The following is a 14,981-nucleotide window of genomic DNA, read 5'->3' as shown; positions in this document are numbered from 1 at the left end:
AGAAATCGGCTATCAGGATGAATGGGAATGGAAAAGAAGGCATTCTTCAAATCAATCACTGAAAACATGGTCGCCGTAGGCGGGACCAAGGTAAGCAACGTCGTGATATCGGAAACCACCGGGTACTGAGGTATCACGATCTTGTTTACCTCCCTCAAATCAATTATGAACCGATAGACCTTTGCATCCGTGTCCTTTTTCAGAATAGGGAGAATCGGACTGTTACAGATATTATAGGAAACTTCTTCCACTACCCCTACTGCGATCAAGTCTTGCACAATCTGTATGAGAGCCTCCTCGCCCTCCTGGGAAATACGATACTGCGGGAGGCGTGGTAACACCGCCCCCTCCTGGACACTAATGTGGACCGGAGGAATCACCATTTGTCCCACATCTGTGTCCGAAGTCGCCCATAAAGCACGAGGGAGGGTAGCCAACAACGCATCCTCTGATATCGTACACATCCGCCCAGACCGGGGGTAGTTGTCATTTAAGATCACCCTCACACCCTCAGGGGAGCAGCGGATTGTAGCCCTAAAGTACTTTAACATATCAAGGCCCATAATGTTATCCGGTGTATACGGAGCAAGCAGAAACGGACAGGGCGCAGAAAAAGAATCAACCTTAAATGTAAGGGGCTGTGAAAGAGGGCTTCGGGAAAGTGTACCGTCAAACCCTACCGATGTAACCACTGAGCCGGATGGGGGAGCCCCCGGAACCAAGTACCTAGACAATGCACTACGTGTCGCTCCTGTATCTACTAGGAACTGATCAGTAGAACCTAAAACCTCAGCCGATACATAAGGACCCGTCTGATCGACCGGCACCTCAACTGATTCAGACCCCCATCCAACGCATTCCTATGCATGCTGAGAATCATGATATCCCGATCGATCAATCTCCGATACATGATACTGATGCTGGCGATCGAAAACATTTGAGCTATCTCGGTGCTGCCCAGCAGTATCGAAACGAACATGATCGTTAGAATTCCCTCTAAAGTTCGAGGAACCCCCTCTACCTCTCGGGCCACCCGGAGTATGCCCCTGACGCGAAGCACGCAACACTGGGCAATCCCTGGCCCAATGGCCCAATTGCTTACAATACGCACACTGGTTCCTATTCAAATCAGATCGGCCCGAAGGGGGACCATAAGATCCTCCCCTTCCTCTATTATTACCCCGTCGGGGCGGGCCATATACTTGTGCCAACATTACCTTAGTCTTAAGATCTTTCGATTTCTTTTCCTCCTGGCCCTTCGCCTCATGCTCCTGACGCTCATAATACTGAGCGATAGTCAGAAGGGCCGTCGGCGTCGCGGAGGACCAGGAACTCTCGCTCGCTTTTAAACGGGCCGCAACTGCCGGTAGCAGATTAGCCACATATTTGTCCGCGAAAAGGTGGCGGCCCGTGTCGTCAGTAAGCGACTGGCCACTAAAATCATGAAACGTTTCCTCAAAGCGCGTGAAGAAATCTGCAACTGACTCGTCAACTTTCTGTTTACATGCAGCTAACATATTCCAGTCAATCTTTTTAGGGGGGATAATCGTCTTTAACTTAGTCACAATAGCAGCAGGGAGATCTAAAATACTCTGCGGCGGTTTCTGCGCGGGCTTCCTCTCCCTGTCTTCATCCTCAAGCTCAGACCACCGGGCCTTAAAGGCAACTATATCATCTACCTTTCGTACAGATCGCCACATATCCGGTGGTAGAATAAGGCCAAAAAACAGGTCTATATCTGCTAAAGTCATAACGCAAGAATTCAAGGCCCCCTCAACTTCTTCATAGAAGGCCGCTGGATTCTTACGGGGGTCAGGCAATGCATTCTTTAACGCCATAACATCGGCCCTATGCCATGGAGTATAAACCCAATTATACACGAAGTATCCCTTAGCATCGGCGGAGGTAATGTCCGAGCTAGTCCCCGCTCCTTTAGGAGGAACATACAAAGGCGCCGCCTCTCGCATTGGTTTAGCATGCACTATGTCATCCTTATCTGACTGGGAGGCGGATGGGTGGCCCCCTGCTGCAGACGAATCCGACTGCTTCTCCTCCTCCGTTTGTTGGCGTGCTTTCTCTCTAAGGGCCAGCACCTCGTCCCGCAAAGCGAACAGCCGCCGAGCCGCCTCAGGAGCCTTAGGGGGGGAAAAAACACCATTACGTAATGCTGTGGCGTCCGAAGACACTTCGTCAGGCTCAAAGACACTAGAATATTTTCGGAAAGCAGTGATCACTTCATCCGCGAAATGACCCAGAAAATACACTCTCTCTCTCTCCTGCCATGACCCCCAAGTCCGGAATAATTCCTCCATGGACACCTTGCCCTTAAGTGCACGGAAGGAAATTTGCCGAAGGTCAGCCATATGCTCGGCCGATAACATGGACCGTGTGTCTACCTTACCCGAAGCCGGGCCAGAATCTTGCGGCCGCGGAGCAGATGCGCCAACATAAGGGGGCGGAGAGCGATCTAGTAAATAAAAATCATCATCAGGATTATTAAGGACAGGATAAAGTGGCTGGCGAACAGCATATTGACCCGAAACTTGTAGCCTACGCTCTTTCTCTTGTCTGTCCGTCTGCTCTCTGTCCTCCCGACGCTTCGCTTCCTGCGCTCGCACATGATCATTCTTCCGTTGTTCTTTATCAAACAGCGCTTTCTCACGTTTCTCTCGCTCACGCACCTCCTTCACCCACAACCGTACACACTCAAACATATCCTGACGAGCACGCCGCTTACACACACACTGTTCCACATACTCAATCTTACGTATATCAAACGATCCATACAAAGGCCATCGCAACTCAGGATCCTTCGTCGTGTATTTCCTCCATACTGTGCTGTACATTATGGAGGAAAGACCATGCTTCACGTACATATCCCTATTAGGAGTCCCCTCTGGGGGAGCTGGAGCAGATTCCTCGAGGTTCAACCGGTGTCCAAAACAGCAGCACCACTTACGGAGTGCGCTAAAAGCAGGCATGCTCAGAAATAATGCAAAATATGCAATATTATAAAAAAAATGGCACTTAATCGTTGCGCCGTTCAAAGTTACACAGCTCTGGAGAAATCTCTCCACATTACCTGCCTATATGTGTTGCAACGCATATATTTTCACAAAGACAAATCCAAATTATGACTAGTCATCATCAATCAAACTCAAATAGCCAACCCAGGCTTCAAAAACTCGGAGCAAGTACCGTACAACGGTTCTTACCAATCAAGAGTCCAGGTTCCAACTGCCAAGCTCCACAATCGCCCAAACGGCTCTCACGGCAGGACCGACAGAAGAGGTCTCAGTCGATGACCGGCGCCACCCAGACGGTCAGCTCAGAAGGGAAGGAAGAAAAACCTCGGGATGCCAGAGCTAAGACGCCGCTGGCAGTGATCACGTCCCCGGCCAAACTCCTCACCTTCGTCGCGACCAGTCCTTCGAGCATCCGAGTCGCCGATGAGCCCCACGTGACGGGCGCCAATTGATGAATACAGGCCCCAGCTAGGCCCGCAAAGCACAAGGGTTCGCTCTCCTGTAACGGAATCTATAAGGAAGTTGGCACGGAAACTGCAAAGTACAAAAACAGCATTTATTAACCCTTAAGGGGGGTCCTACAATCCACACAACACCCTTCAGTATTGCATGGAGTAGCACAAAGAACATTCGTACACAGTCCCCTTTTATACACAACAGAGGGGCTCATAAGTGGGTGGATACAACATGAGGCCGAAGAACATCACCATTTATGGTCATTCTCGATACTGAATCAATACATGGGCGGAGCCAACACACTCCTTGAGCCCGCGAAAACACATGGTCAAGCAAGGCTAATTATAACAGATGTGGTCAAGTCTGGGCATGCGCCAGATGGACAAGAGAGCTATTTATAAACTGTTACTAGGCAGATTACAGAGCAACTAACACAGAGGTTGGACTCGCCTCGTGGCGAACACGTGGCAGCATGATAATACAAAATGGAGTCCAAACTTCGGTCAACATAACGGAGAAAACATGATCTAAAGCAAAAGGATTAATGTCTTTAGTAAATGCTTAATCATATTGCTGTTTCAATTTACAACATGTGCATGTTACACTCTGCCCTGTCATGTCCTGTAGCTCTAACTGAAATATCCAGGTGGCCTGTAATGGTTGCCTGCTCACATGGGCCAAGATGTGTTTTGAAATCATCCCACAACCCATGTTCCTCAAAGAGGAAAATGGAAATTATTTCAGACGTCTCCAAAAAAGCAGAGTAGGACATGAGAATAGATATAACACATTGCTCCATTGTTGGAGCATAGAGGTTCACTCATCGTTTAATAGTTAATTTGTGAAACAACCAATTGAAGCTAAAGAGCTCTTCTAGTGATCAGCTTTAAGCAGAAAATACAGAGAATGGAAGTGTAAGACAGAGGACCGTTCAGTGCAGTCAACACTTCTAATGCATCGTAGGATGGATTCTTGTTCCACAACGGCTTTCACCTTCTTTGTCCCATGCTCCTGATGTCAATGAATGAAACACGTTGCTGGACTGCACATACTGTTGTACCTGGCCAAGTTAGCAATTGCCATTCAGTCGCAATAGGCGCAATGAGAGGAGGAAGGGTGGAGTCATTGCAGTACCTACCTCTTCCTCTCCTGCAACAAACTGCTTTACTCCTTAAATTTGGCATGGCAGAGGGAGAGGCAGATTCTTCAGCAGCTCTTCCCTTCTTCCTCCCGAGGTCACTACATATGAGTGACAATAGACATAGAAATAGAATCATCCACCCCCTTTGAACAACCAACACCTCTCCCTTGTAGAACTCCACATATCTTGGGGAATGGTATTGTAAACGAAAAGGCACTGACTTACATCAGGGCGACGGAATGTTGAAAGCAGAGGGCCTATATCTTCATTTGTGGCCTACTATCATTCCATTGTTTTCAATGGCGCTCCCAACAGTTCATTATTAGAAGGAGCATATTTTTAAAATCCCTATAATTTTTAGGTCAAGCATTCGAGACCTCTTGTATATACTTTGGTATATACTTCTTTGTGGGCTTACAGTCCCCCTACTGTTTTTCATTTGCTTGTTTCGGTGTCCTTTAAAAATCCTTGCTTGCTTGTGGTCAATTTTTCTCAATGTCCCCCCTTTATGTCTTTCTGTTTCCTCCTACAGAGCAGCGACCAAGTACTGTATCGTTACCCTTTGGTTGTTTATCTGTTGTTGGGGTGACTATTTTTTTTATTTCTTTCCTGCTCATGTTTGTCTGAATGGACGGTGCCTGTCCCTTTAACAATCCTTGTGTTCCACTTTGCCTTTAACTCTGCACCTTTAATTTCCTCTTCACCCATAGCCAGAAAAGAGCAGCTGCTCTGCTCCGATCTGAGCTGCTACAATCACACATGAAGCTTACACGCAATTCAAATTGTGTCATGCTGCGGCGACAGCAGGGTGAGATTAAAAAGACTAGAGTTACGGCTGTTAGTTTAAGCGGTTAATTGCAGATACACTTGTCTACTGTGTGGGTTTCATGCCTTTCATGAGTGCAAAGCGATGTGCCACTTAGCGTTCTAGCCTGCGCTGTGGCCGTACTCGCAAACAGATGCGTTTCATTTGTTTGCGTAATTGCCCTTTTCTATTTGGGACTTATTCATTAGGTACTAAGGGTTGAGCAGTATTAGTATCTTTACAAACCATCCATGAGTTTGTTTTACTACAAGCCACTCTTACTCGCCTTTTCAAACATGGCAACCTCCGTGCCACGGATCCTGCAGGAAGGAACTCCTATTTTAATAATGTGGCGCCAGTGGTGTCTCTAGGATGACCACTGGCAATACCTCACTGCGATCAGCCGAGCCGAACCGCTCATGACTCTGCACTTGACTGACTGAGAGGTAAATTCAGTGCATTACCACCCGTCTTTTGCATACCCTTAGCGCCCCTCATGTTAAATAAGTTTAATAGTGCACGTTCTGCTTGAGCGGTAGCATTGAATAAGTAAAAAAACATTAATATGCATCAGGTGTCCTTTAAACATGCTGTGGCTAGCACAGAATCTTCTCTTTGTCCTTTATTGAAGACTGTCAAGCCTTTGATTTTGGTAACATGGCGTATTATGAAGCTTTTATTTATGACTACTTAAGACCACAGAAATACTGAACTTTTGCATTTACTGGAAAGATCAGAACCCATTTTCTATGCTTCACTTTGGCTCCATTACTGTTACTGTTAGACATTAGTGAATTCAGAGCTAGTTGGAACTCATGGACCCATAACTGAAAATGTTTTAAGCTTTACAGCAACATAACGGAGCACATACCTCGTCTTCTCTGAATTTGTTTTGCCCTTTCCAAAGATCTTCATAGGCTGTCCATTGGTCAGGGCTAAAGCACTTTAATTTTAAAATACCATAATGCGAATTTGTAGAGCCTTCGCTCTACCCGGAGTGGTTTTGTTGCGCTATTGACGAACAGCGGGTGGTTTATATTAAGCTACTCTATGGAACTCACTTTATCGACCTCTAAAGTATGAATAGAAAAGCAAAGAGAAACTGGTCTACTTTGAGCCCGTGACTGCCGGGTGACCGGGTCAAGTGCATATCCCAGTAGTGGATCCATTAGTGGATCCATTAGTCCTCTGTAGGGTCTCAGAATCAGACACACTCCATAGTTACAAGACTTGTTGAGATTATGCATTAAAAGTATTCTGAAGATTGAACAAGGCTAGATAGCAAAATGTATCTGTAAATAATAGTTAAGCAGCGTCTGTTTTTGTAAAACTAAATGTAGGTTTTAATATTTTTTATGAATTTGTGAAACGACAGGCTTAACACAATGACTATCCTTCTTTTCACTTTCTTTTTTAATTGGGAACAGTGTACTTGTCCGTTATTTTTATTGTTTGTTTCTTTATTTAATAGCAAAATGATACATACACATGTTAAAATAAAATGTGTTGGTTCATAAGTATTGCAGTGCCTCGCTAATGCACAGATCTGGAGTCGTAGCAGACTTTCTTATCTCTGGAAGTGACACTAGTGCAGGGAAACACTGCTGTTTGTTTTGTTGATTCATTTGTCAATAGAATTCCTATCTCCACTGAGTCTCTATTGTGCACGGGTTGGATTGAAAATCATATTTGAGCGTTCAGTACAATCTTAACATTTCTTTTGTGGCACACCCCAGCTGCAGTGCCAGATACAGCTCATGCTGTGTGGGCAGTTTTGTTGGGAGACATCAGTCACTTGTGGGCTCCTTCCTGAATGAGAAGTGTTGAAACCAGTCACAGTTGTGTCATTTCTTCCTGCAAATACTGGCAGAAATGATTTCAGAGGACCTTCGTTGGCACACAGCAAAAAAGGAAATTCATTCCAACATTAACTTGTGAGTTCTGAAATTACAAACATTTTCGCATCAACTGCACTCTTTTAAATGTTTCTGTACATATGAGTTAAATCAAGCAAAAGCTTCTAATTTAGTAGAGTTGTCTGCACACAGGAGAGCAACAAGTAGCTCACAATCTACTGGTTGGAAAAACCCTATATAGAAAGACGTCTTCCTTGTACACTAGAGGTTACTGCCAACTATAAACAGATATGTTTGACTAACCTATAAACGCAAGCACCGGGGATAACTCAGGACACAGCCACCGAAAATCCCAGGGTGTTGCACTGACACAGGGAATCAAACATGGATCACCAGTTACAAAGTCGGCAGCCCTGCCCATAAGGCCACATCCTATGCCTGCCACTCTCCCCTCCCTCTGCTTTCCTCAGCTCAACCATGTGTACACAGAGGGGAGTATTTGTGAGAGGGGCGGGGAAGGAGCCATAGGAGCCACATTTCAGTCAGACCTCACAGGTCCTCGTTTAAAGTGGAGACAGGGTAATGCAGCTCAGATTAATTTTGAGACTGCCATACAACGCAGAGAAGGGTGGCAGTCCATGAACACATCACTATTGGTCTGGTGCTTCGGAGACAGCCTTAACTCGCATATAGCAAGGTGCATGCACTGCTCAAAAAATTTAGCTTTAGTAAATTCAGTGCTTAGTTTTCAGTGGGAGGTGTGTTAAATATGTCATCTTATTGTGTTAAGCATAACTTGCTCCTGACGCTGAATCTTCAGGCTGTTCAATACTCTGTGTCTCTAATGCTACCCTCTGAAGGTGACGTCATTTGTTTCCGTGTAGGTCCTTATAGGCCATTTCTGGGCGGTGCCGGGCTCCTGAACTTTTCACTTTGCCGCATTGAAAGTCTTGATGCCGGTTTTACTAATTTTATCATTTCACTGCTTATGCATTCTTATTTTAGTTAAATCTTGGTTAGCAGTACTTGTGCAACTCTGAGGAGCCGGTGCTGCATGGAGGGGGTTGCTGGACCCCGATTTGTATTCTTGTTCTTTTACCTACTACTGTTCTTTTGAATTGAAGCGTCCTAGCGCACTTCTCCTGTTGGGTCCGCCTATGGCCACACCCCCTCACCACGGTCCTTATAAGGGACCAAGAAGTGCATCCGCACTGTCTGTAGCTCTACGCTCTGGAGGTCGCGTCCTTTGTTTCTTTGTAGGCCCTAGCGGCCAATTTTTGGAGGTGCCAGGTTCCAGAACCTTTAGCTTCATCACACTGAAAGACTTGATGCTGTTTTGACTAATTTTATGATTTTACTATTTATGCATTCCTATTATAGTTACATCTTGGATTCCAGTACTCATGCAGCTCAGGGGAGACTGTGCTGCACGATGGGGGATCCTGGATCGCTGTTTGTATTCTTGTTCTTTTGCCCCCTTCTATTCTTTTGAATCGAAGCACCCTAGCTCGCTTTTCCCGCTTGCGTCTGCCTCCGGCCATGCCCCATCACCATGGCCTTCTTAAAGGAGAAGCGTGTTTGCAGCGGGCGTGCCGATGGTGCTAGAGGCAAGCCTGTTTGTGCCCTTCTGCTGCCAGACTGCGCATTGTGCCAGGACCCCTGTTCCTTGTACCCCCCCCATACGTACTACAAGTCCGATCTACTTTCATTGTGGAACAAAAGTATGGCTTTAATCTGTGATACTTCGGCTATCTGACTGATGTCCTGTCTGCCCCAACTGTAACTTTGTACTCAACCCCAATCCACGGCCCCAATATGAGTGATGCTACTGCACTCCTAGCACACCCAAGTCTAATAGCTCACTCTCCTGCCTTATTTTAAATATGAGGTCTCGTATAAAACATACCCAGGACTTTGTTGATTTCTTAGACATAGGGAGACCAGATGTCTCCTTCCTCTCTGAAACTTGGGCAGACATTGCATCTGATCCCAACTTAATTATAGCCATTCCAGAGGTCTATGAGGTGTTCAGAGTCGCTAGAGTACAAAGGCAAGAAGAATGTATAGGAATTATCTATCGAAACCACCATAAGGCCTCCTTCAAGTCACTCTCGCTTCAAAGCAGTAAGGCTGTTAAGTTCAACCTAAATATTAACAACAGTAACACCTTTAATGGCCTCCTGGTCTACCGACCACCTGGACCAAGAGAACATTTTACTCATCCTTACTAAATCTTATTGAATCGTGTAATTCTTCCCAATCTCACCATTCTGGGAGATTTTAATTTTCACCTAGTGCAATCAGAGGATAAGGTACAAAATATTTCATGGATACCCTGATGAATTTTGACATGAACAATTGGTCAAATTACCTACTCGTCAAGCAAATAATGCACTTAACAATCTTTTTACTAATGACCCTAACCTACTGGAAGAGTAGGTCGTACCGCAGACCTGGACTGACCATAAGGCTATCATTTTCAAATTAAGAATTCCAGCAACCAAACCCCCAATTTGCAAAGTATCCACTACTCTAAAATACCACCAATGGAAAAAAGTAGACCGCATGGAACTTAATGATTTAATGACCAAAGCCTGGCCCACAACTTAGAATGATGATGTCAATCTTGCTGCAGCTTAATCTCACAACTTGCTTCTTTCAAAACAAGGACAAATCGCAGGTCCTGGCCATCTGCTCCATTGTACACCCAAGAACACAGGACATATAGACAGAGATACAGACTCCAGCTGTGGAGAGCAAATTACAGTCTGAATGAAAAAATAAAATACAAATCCCTGTTCAAAGATTAGTAAAGGAAAATAAATGCAGCTAAGGCAACATTCTTTACAGATGAAATCAACACTGCTAGAAACTCATTGATAGAGCTGTTTAATACAGTTAAAACATTGCCCAAGATTAGCATTAAAAATTCTATGATGCCAGACCAAGCATTATTTAACAATATAGCGGATGTCTTCCTGGCCAAAGTTAACATATTCAGGGAGTTTACTTACCTGGTCGGAAATACTGAGACTACAGTGAGCGAGAAGATATGAGAGAAAAATTGAGTCTCTAGCAAAGAACAAATATTGCTCACCACCTTTACCTCCCTTACTCAGGATAAGGTGACTAAATTAATTGAAGGTGCTAAATAAGGCCCCCCATCAGATCCCTGCCCTATGCAGGTTCATCATCAGATAGCTGATACCATATTGGTGCATCTTGCAGTACTTTTGAATAAAATACTATCCTCTGGATGCTTTCCAGTGCCTGAAAGAAAGCATCTACATTGCCACTTTTAAAAAAGCCCTTGTTGAATACCTTAGAAGTTAATAACTATAGACCAATTTCTTTGCTTCTGCTCCCATCGAAGATTCTAGAAAAAAGTTTGAACATGGAAATCTCAGCCTTTTTGGAATCCACCAACATTATTGATCCGGCTCAACATGGGTTTAGACCAAACTACTGTACAGAATTAGCTCTTAAAGAAGCAACAGAAGAAATCGGGGCCATTGTTGATAATGGGGGGAAAGTGGCCTTGATTTTACTTGATCTCTCGGCCGAATTTGATACGCTTGACCATTCTCTTTTGATCAACCGGCTCAAATGCATAGGTATTAGGGATCGAGCATTAGATCTGCTTAGCTCCTTTCTATCTAACCTTGATCAAGTAGTCACCCTAGGGAACTTCACTTCTGACCTCTTTACACTTCCTTGCGGGGTCCCTCAGGGATCCTCGCTGAGTCCAACACTGTGTAATGTATATATTAGCCTCACATTAAGCTCATTAGATCATTTACCTTTTCAGTGCTGCCCTACGCAGATGACACCCAAATAATTGTCTCGGTCTCCTAAAACCTTAAAAAAATTGCCAAGCAATTTAACACCTGCATGATAACTATTGTTGAATGGATGCAGAAAAACCGCTTAAAACGTATTTCGGCTTAATTCGGCTTTTTGGCAATAACACCTCCTTTTGGAACACATCATGGTGGCCCTCCAATTTAGGCTGTCCTCCATCGCTAGTCCAAAAAACGAGGAACTTAGGAGTCATTTTTGACTCCAAGTTGGTGTTTGCAGATCATGTAAATCAAGTAACCTCTGCCTGTTTCTTTATACTGAAAGTTCTAAGGAAAATTCTCCCCTTTCTGTCTCTAGAGTTGAAGAAAACTGTAGTCCCTGCCTTGGTAATTCCAAGGTTCGATTATTGTAACGCCCCTTATGTAGGCTTCTAGCATCTTATACTTAGTAAATTGCAAATACTCCAAAATGTGGCAGTACGAGTGCTGCTGAAGGTTGCCAAATTCAGCCCCATTTCACAGAGCATCTTAGATCTGCACTTGCTGTCAATAAAGGAACAGATTAAATTCAAGGCCCTGTGCTGGACCCAAAAGGCCCTTCACAAGGTTGGCCCTCTTTCCCCCAAAAAGACTTTCAAATGGTACTTCCCCACTCGCTTTCTTCGATCTACCACTGCTGACAAAGTAGCGGTCCCTACAATCAGGAAGGCTACTAGGGAGGAAGAAGTTTTTCCCACACCACATGTAAATGGTGTAACGCACTGCCTGATCATCTCAGAGCACAGTACAATTTGCTAAGTTTTAGGAAACAGTTAAAAATTAGCTTTTCCATATGACGGTCAACTAGGCTCCAGCTGTCTTCCTCCCTCAGATAACATACAGACACAGCGCAAAGACGCCAATTTTTGGTATTTGCACGCTCTTCAAGTCTATTCACATAACTCTAGTGATGCAGTCGAACACATAGTTCTATAGTGCTGTTGACTTGGCACTTGTCTTTCTGTCTGTGTGTTAAAAAGCCTTGGCATATGCCCATAAATGTTTCCTGAGGCAAGAATGTTGTCCTGAATCAGCTGCATGACCCAGTGTGTAGTAATTGTATAGCTCTTCAATCGCTGGCGGCACAGCACCCAGGGTAATGTGCTGCCTGGCTAAACACTTATAAGGGCCCAAAGGCGAGACCTATCGGCTATTCTAATGCTGGTCATATCTCTCGTTTTACTTTTGCTCTATTACATAAAGCTGTATTTTTTAAATGACCAGAACAAGACAAGAATTGTACTGTGTTGCTCATCATTGCCTTTCTTGGCAGTTCCCAGAGGAAGGAGTTTTGTCCACAAAGTGGCCCACAGCCCACTCCTGGGTGCGTAATTCAGATGTGTAAATGGATAACGAATTGTGTTCGGTCAGTAGGGTATGCACTTGGAGTTAGACTTTACACCACAGCAACTCGCTTGTTTTAACCCCTTCCCCGCTCATGACGGAACCACTCCGTCATGAGCCACGGGTGCGCTGTGCTCATGACGGAGTGGTTCCGTCATGCTGCGGCCGTTGGCGGCCGCTCCGCCCACGCGGCGCTAATTCCCCGCCTGTGCGGGCGATTAGCGCAGTGGGCGGAGACGTGACGGAACCACTCCGTCATGAGCACAGCTCACCCGTGACTCGTGACGGAGTGGTTCCGTCACGAGCACAGCGCCACCGCACCTGCCCCCAAACCCCCCCAGCGCCGCGGCGGAATTCCTGCCGCGGCGAAGGGGTTAAACATCTTTTTCCGATTAGTTATGGTTATAAGGCATGCGTCTCTCTCCTGTTACAACATCTATTCTCTATTTTTCAGGCATGGTGAATGGTGGAAAGCAAAATCGATGTCGACCAAAAAAGAAGGCTTTATTCCCAGCAACTATGTCGCACAAGTAAACACGCTAGAAACAGAAGAGTGAGTACCTGCTGCCGAATGTTCAGCCCAATCAATGTTCAGGTTGGCTCTGAAAGCGAAAATACATTTTAATCCAAAGAAAATCTAAGTTTTCTTAATTCTATATTTCAGATGGTTTTTCAAGGATATTACCAGGAAAGATGCAGAAAGGCAACTCTTGGCACCGGGAAACCGTGCAGGCGCGTTCCTTATCCGAGAAAGTGAAACATTAAAAGGTACCGTAATGCTGAAGTTTGTGTTGGCTTTACTCCCTGTAGATGCCCTTATCAGACCATGTATTATTCACGTGCAGTCCGATTCGCGTTTTTTTCTTCAGAACACACATGTCCAACTACGTTGTGTGTAAACAAAAAACAAACGTCGCGTTCATAAAAGCCAGATTTGCATTGGCGGAATCAAGGCCTGTGCACATTTGTTTATGCCCACAGGTGACCTTTGATACCAACGTGGCAGGTGCTTTCCTGAGCTACAGGTTCGATGATGGGTAACGCGGCCCTTCTAATGGGAGCGTTAGGGAGAGAGTAGGTCTTTGGGAAGGTAAATGCTTTGCTCAGTTAGTCGGGATTCAGACGCCTTCCCGGTGTCTTTTCACCGCCTGATTTACGGGGATAAATGTACTCTCTAAAAACAGAAATGTGTAGCTCGAGGGAATTCTCCACTGGTTTCACGTGCAAATGTTCGTTTGTGTCATACATACTCTGACAGATGCAATGTGGGCAGTACATTGCTGTGGTCGTTCTCTTTTTCCCCAATACTTTTATTTGAGTTTTACATTGTTCGCAGCTTACAAGAAGAGCCACGCAACAATGCTAGCAGGCCTCGTGGTAAAGCCGTGGGAGTGCTCATACACGACTTGCATTAATTTACTAGTGCACCTCTGGCAGTGGCGGCCGGCATGGTTCACAGGTGGTGGGCAGGGGCGGGCAAAGGGGGGTGGAGGGGAAAATGGTGCGCAATTTAATAAATATATATATATGTATATAATTTAAAAAAACCTTTACCTTGCTGCACCAGATCCCGTGTCTCTGCTCTCCTCGTCCGACAGGACCAGGAAGTACAGATAGGCTCCCCTGACCAATCACAATGCTGTAATGCAGAGTTTTGATTGGTAAGCACCTAGGCTTCCCTGCCCAATCACAACGCGATTGGTTTTGAGCATCTTGGTTCAACACTCAACCAGGGAATGGGGGCCTGGTCTTTTTTCCATGAAGGCTGTAATGCAGCCTGCATGGAGAACGGGGAAGGTGCGCATGACTGGTTTAAGCAGCCCAAGAGGGCCAACCAAACAGTCATTGCGCACTTCAGAGTGGGCAAAACACTCCTCCCCTGCCCTGCTCCGAGAGCAGAGCAGCCCCGCCCAAACACCCGCCCGCAAAAGAGGCAGGAAACATAAAATATTAATAACTCTGATTTATTATCATTTTATGTTTCTTCTTCCTCGCACTGCGTAGGAGCCGTGGGGTGACGCTCCTCCGCCATACCTGCGGGACCTCTGGGGAGGGGACACACCCCTCAAGAAGGACGAGACTGGTTTGAATGATGAGGCTACCATATTTGAGAGACTTAGGGGCAAGTTTAAAAATAAGTCCATAATACATGTTTTTTACAGCACTTCGAGATTGAAGGAGGGCGCTACATAAAAATCGTTACTATTATCTGTGTTAAGATTGGTGTGAAATAAAAGGAAGTTTTGGAGCTTTAAGGAATTGACATGTTTTGGGAAATCAGCCACAGTTTACTATGGGTTCTGCCTTTAAGAGCCTGGTTTACTCGGTTTCATATAATAGTGAGGTGATTCAGTGCAATGCATGTATATGTACTGTACAGAATGACTAAAGTGATATCTTCTGTAGTCAGTCATACTCATTCCCTTTAAGTGTAAGTTTTTTTGGGCTACTCTGTCAATGTTGACTGCATTGCAAACCTTATAAGGTTTACAACCACCTTTTCAAAACTGCTGC

The 14,981-nt window shown here is 45.2% G+C and overlaps 1 protein-coding gene across 2 annotated transcripts in view; it reads left to right on the top strand.

The window, feature by feature from the left end:
* The window catches only part of LYN (LYN proto-oncogene, Src family tyrosine kinase), a 308,727-nt gene that overhangs the window by 237,338 nt on the left and 56,408 nt on the right, over window positions 1-14,981 (top strand). For both annotated transcript variants that reach the window (XM_085605606.1, XM_085605607.1), the window contains exons 5-6: window positions 12,922-13,020; window positions 13,132-13,235. In XM_085605606.1, coding sequence (XP_085461732.1) covers window positions 12,922-13,020; window positions 13,132-13,235 — 203 coding nt within the window. The remainder of the gene's footprint in view (window positions 1-12,921; window positions 13,021-13,131; window positions 13,236-14,981) is intronic.

The sequence above is a fragment of the Triturus cristatus genome, chromosome 5_1 (assembly GCF_964204655.1).
Source record: "Triturus cristatus chromosome 5_1, aTriCri1.1, whole genome shotgun sequence".
NCBI lineage: Eukaryota > Metazoa > Chordata > Amphibia > Caudata > Salamandridae > Triturus > Triturus cristatus.
This window is presented reverse-complemented; position numbering and strand designations above follow the sequence as displayed.